Here is a 3,686-nt window from a genome sequence, read left to right on the forward strand (position 1 = left end):
ATACCGCAGCGGCTCATATTGAAGCAAAGCATAAAAGGTAGAATGAAGTTGGGATAAAATTTGTAAAGCACCAGAAAAAAATCCGTGAAGATTGTTGAAAATAGGAACAAATAAATGTCAGTGCAACATAAAACTTTTCCAACTGTCACATATAAAGCAGACAGTGTGAACTTCAATTATTAATAATAGTAATTGATATGTATATATTGGTTAAATATATGCTAAACTAAATTGAAAATTAGCATTTTGTAGTATAGAACCCAGATAATAGTATAATATTCTTAGCAATCTGGACTTTCTATAACAGCTGCATTTTCCTCCCGGATGATTACATTTTTCTCCTTAAAGAAATGTTATGCAAAAAATATAATAATAAAAATAATAATAATTATAGAGTGGTAATTGTTATTATAATGTGGTTATAATATCATGTAATATTATAAAATAACTTACTATCATCTGGAGATGAGGTTGGTCAGTAAAATAAGGATCTTTTGTCAGGGACAACAGCAATCACAGGTATGATGATGCGATGTTGTTGCAGTGATGGAATAAACATATTCTATATAGAACTAGGGAATAAATCAGAGGTCGACCTCTTCCTGCAGCTGCGGAAACTCTCCTCTCAGTCCACAGTTTAGTTTCAGCTTAATAAATAAACATTGTGGAAAAAGCTCTCAGATATTTTACCGCTTTTCCAATTTTATGTGGCAAAGAAAGTAAATAACCTGACACTAAACTGTAAATGAATAGCCAGAGATGACCACAGCACTAAAGGGAGGGTTAAGCACCTAATATTAATATCTGACATAATCAAAAATATACTACACGGAAAGTTATTTTTATTTACACATTAGATATGACCACCGCACTGTCTGACAGCACCCGACAACCCCCGACACCCCTGTATATACATGCCCCTCCCATAAATAAGACGCACATGTGACCATACAGCTGTAGCCAACATTGATTTATTTCAGATAATATTAAGACACAAGACAACAACAATAAACCACAGAGATAATAAAAAGAGCAACAGAAAGGATCGAGACATTGCAAGAGCAGAGGTGGGGTGTCGTCCCAGTAAGAGAAAGAAATAAATTATAAACTTATTATAATCTGTAATAAAACAAGACACAACAATGTCTGCACATGGCTTCAGATTATTATATACAGGGCAGGGGAGAAAGTGACAAAAACGCGGCAACAATGTAACAACAAAACAGCAACAATGTAACAGCAGAAGAATCCAGTGACCTCAACTTTAAATATTAATATAAAAGGACTTCCAGGAGACACCATAGATCGGCTGTAATAATCTACTGCCCCTATTTACTTACTCTGTGGATTAAAAGAACTTTTGGACAAACCTAACATTTTTCTTTCCATTAACATTTTACATTTCTTCCCAATTTTCTCAATATTTTCAAGTAATGCCTGGACTTCTAACACGCAATTTTACCAGTTTAACATTTTGCAAAAGTCTTTGAGGAGGAAGGAGATGCCCTCATGATTGGCACTAGGGCTTATGATTGGCACCTGGGCTCATGGTCGGCAACTGCAGATATTAAAGTCCTGGTAAGGAGGGATCAGTATTTAGTGCAATCATAAGGATAGGGGCTGCTATGACGATATATAGAGGCGGTGGACCTGTAAGGGATCTGACAGCTAGCATTACTGCTCACCTGATGCTCCCCTAGGGCTGAGCCTTCAATGCCCAGGCGGTGGGAACTGAACATATCTCTAACATTGGGGAATGTCTGTTGCTGGGGGTTGAAGCTATGCCCAGAGAGGTGGTTGAGCTCTGCACTATGGTTGAGGTACCAGGAAGGGGTTTGCCCCGATGCCCCTCCTTGCTGTTGGTGGTGGCTTGAGGTCAGGACACTCTCCTGGGTGGAGTTGAGGCTCATAGAGTTCAGAGGAGACGTTGTGCCGTTGTGGTGGTCAGTCCCAACCTCGTCCAGTGTGGTGGGCACACACATATGTCCTGACCTGTCACTTGTGTATAAACTCATTGCCCTCATGCTGCACTGATAGTTCCCACCGCCTTCCATGCCTTGTGTGCAGGCCTGGCTGTAGATGGAGGGCTGACTCTGGGCATATGTAATGGGCAAGGAAGGAACCATACCTGTTCTACAGGACACTGGACTCAGTTCCCCATGAGGAGAAGTCCTTAGGGTCATGATATTCTCCACGCTGAAACCTGAAAGTCCATTGCTGGAAGGGTGGTGGTCAGGGATAGAGCTTTCTGTGGACACAGAAGGGGTGGAGGCCACACTCCTGGGGCTGTCCTGCATGGCACTACCACCATCGGGGCTCATGTTCTCCACCTTGGTAATGACTGGAAGTTCAGGGGACTCGCTCTTAATGATGACTTTCTTGTGGTCGTGTTGGGCCTCCTTGGGTAGGTCCATGCTAGGACTCTGGAGTTTGCTTTGCTCCTTTGGATGTCTGTCCTCCTTGTCTTTAACGGCATCCTTCTTCTTGAACCTCCTCCTCCTCCTTAAGAAGCTGCCATTCTCGAACATGTTGTAGGAGTCGGGGTCCAGGGTCCAGTATGAGCCTTTCCCTGGCTTCTTGTCGTCCCTGGGCACTTTTACGAAACACTCATTGAGGGACAGGTTGTGCCTGATGGAGTTCTGCCAGCCCTGCTTGTTCTCCCGGTAGAAGGGGAACCGATCCATGATGAACTGATAGATGCCATTCAGGGTGATCTTCTTCTCAGGGGCATTCTGGATGGCCATTGTAATAAGGGCGATGTAGCTGTAGGGGGGTTTCACCAAGTCTTTGGGTGCTGAGGGCTGGTGGTGGTGGTAGGGTCCATAGGACCTGTTCATACCTGGAGTGTACTGTTCATGTCCAGGGTAAACGCTCATTGGAGTAGTCATGGTGCCATATGTGCCAGCTGCCCTGTAGTAGTTCTGTTCACTCAGGTAGGGCACAACCCCCAGGGCGTTGTGTTCAGCCACAGAGTAACGAGCCTGCATCATTGATGCCCGAACAGGGGGGCAGGATTGAGCACCAGGATCCAGCAGGATAGGGGCGCAAAATGCAATTCTTTCAGACTCCAGAAGGGCAGGCGGCAAAAGTGGGCACCAGAATCCGATAGGCTAGGGAGGAGTAGGCACCAGGATCCAACAGGACAGGCTGAGAAGACCTTGGCTCCACAATCCAGGAGAAGGAGGGATGGAAGCCTCGAGCAGGTCTCAGCTCAGAGTCATCCTCCACGGGCGGCCAGCACAGGTCCAGGAAGGGTCCGGTCGGGGTCCGACTGCTCTCGGCTCTCTGCTTCCACTCCTCAGCTCCGCTACAACTTTCCAAACTTTTTTTCTGGGAGCTGAAGCTTTTACTTTCAGAAGGTCACAGCCCCTTCCACAACTTCTGACCAATCAGGAGTCGGCAGAGGGTCACTGCAGCCAATCCGCTGCAAGACAATATTCCCGAGGATTTCAGCACAAAGTTATCTACTTTTTTTCTTAATTTCTCCAAATAAAGGAGGAAACTAAAAAGATTAAAACATGAAGACACCAAATCCAGAACGTAAACAGAACCGGCACAGAGGTTACTGTAATATCCACGTGTCTGTAATGTAGCATTGTAGCGGTATATCGATTATACTGTAATATCCACGTAACATGGTAGACATATATATGTTATACTGTAACATCAATGTAGTTTTATTATAA

The 3,686-nt window shown here is 44.3% G+C and overlaps 1 protein-coding gene across 1 annotated transcript; it reads right to left on the bottom strand.

Moving 5' to 3' along the window:
- Positions 1-955: 955 nt before the first annotated feature.
- FOXC2 (forkhead box C2) lies at positions 956-3,304 on the bottom strand. Its single transcript, XM_072117048.1, has one exon. It carries the CDS (start codon positions 2,988-2,990, stop codon positions 1,590-1,592), a length of 1,401 nt encoding a protein of 466 aa, XP_071973149.1. The 5' UTR covers positions 2,991-3,304; the 3' UTR covers positions 956-1,589.
- Positions 3,305-3,686: the final 382 nt, after the last annotated feature.

This window comes from Engystomops pustulosus, chromosome 7 (genome assembly GCF_040894005.1).
Source record: "Engystomops pustulosus chromosome 7, aEngPut4.maternal, whole genome shotgun sequence".
In the NCBI taxonomy this organism is placed as follows: Eukaryota; Metazoa; Chordata; class Amphibia; order Anura; family Leptodactylidae; genus Engystomops; species Engystomops pustulosus.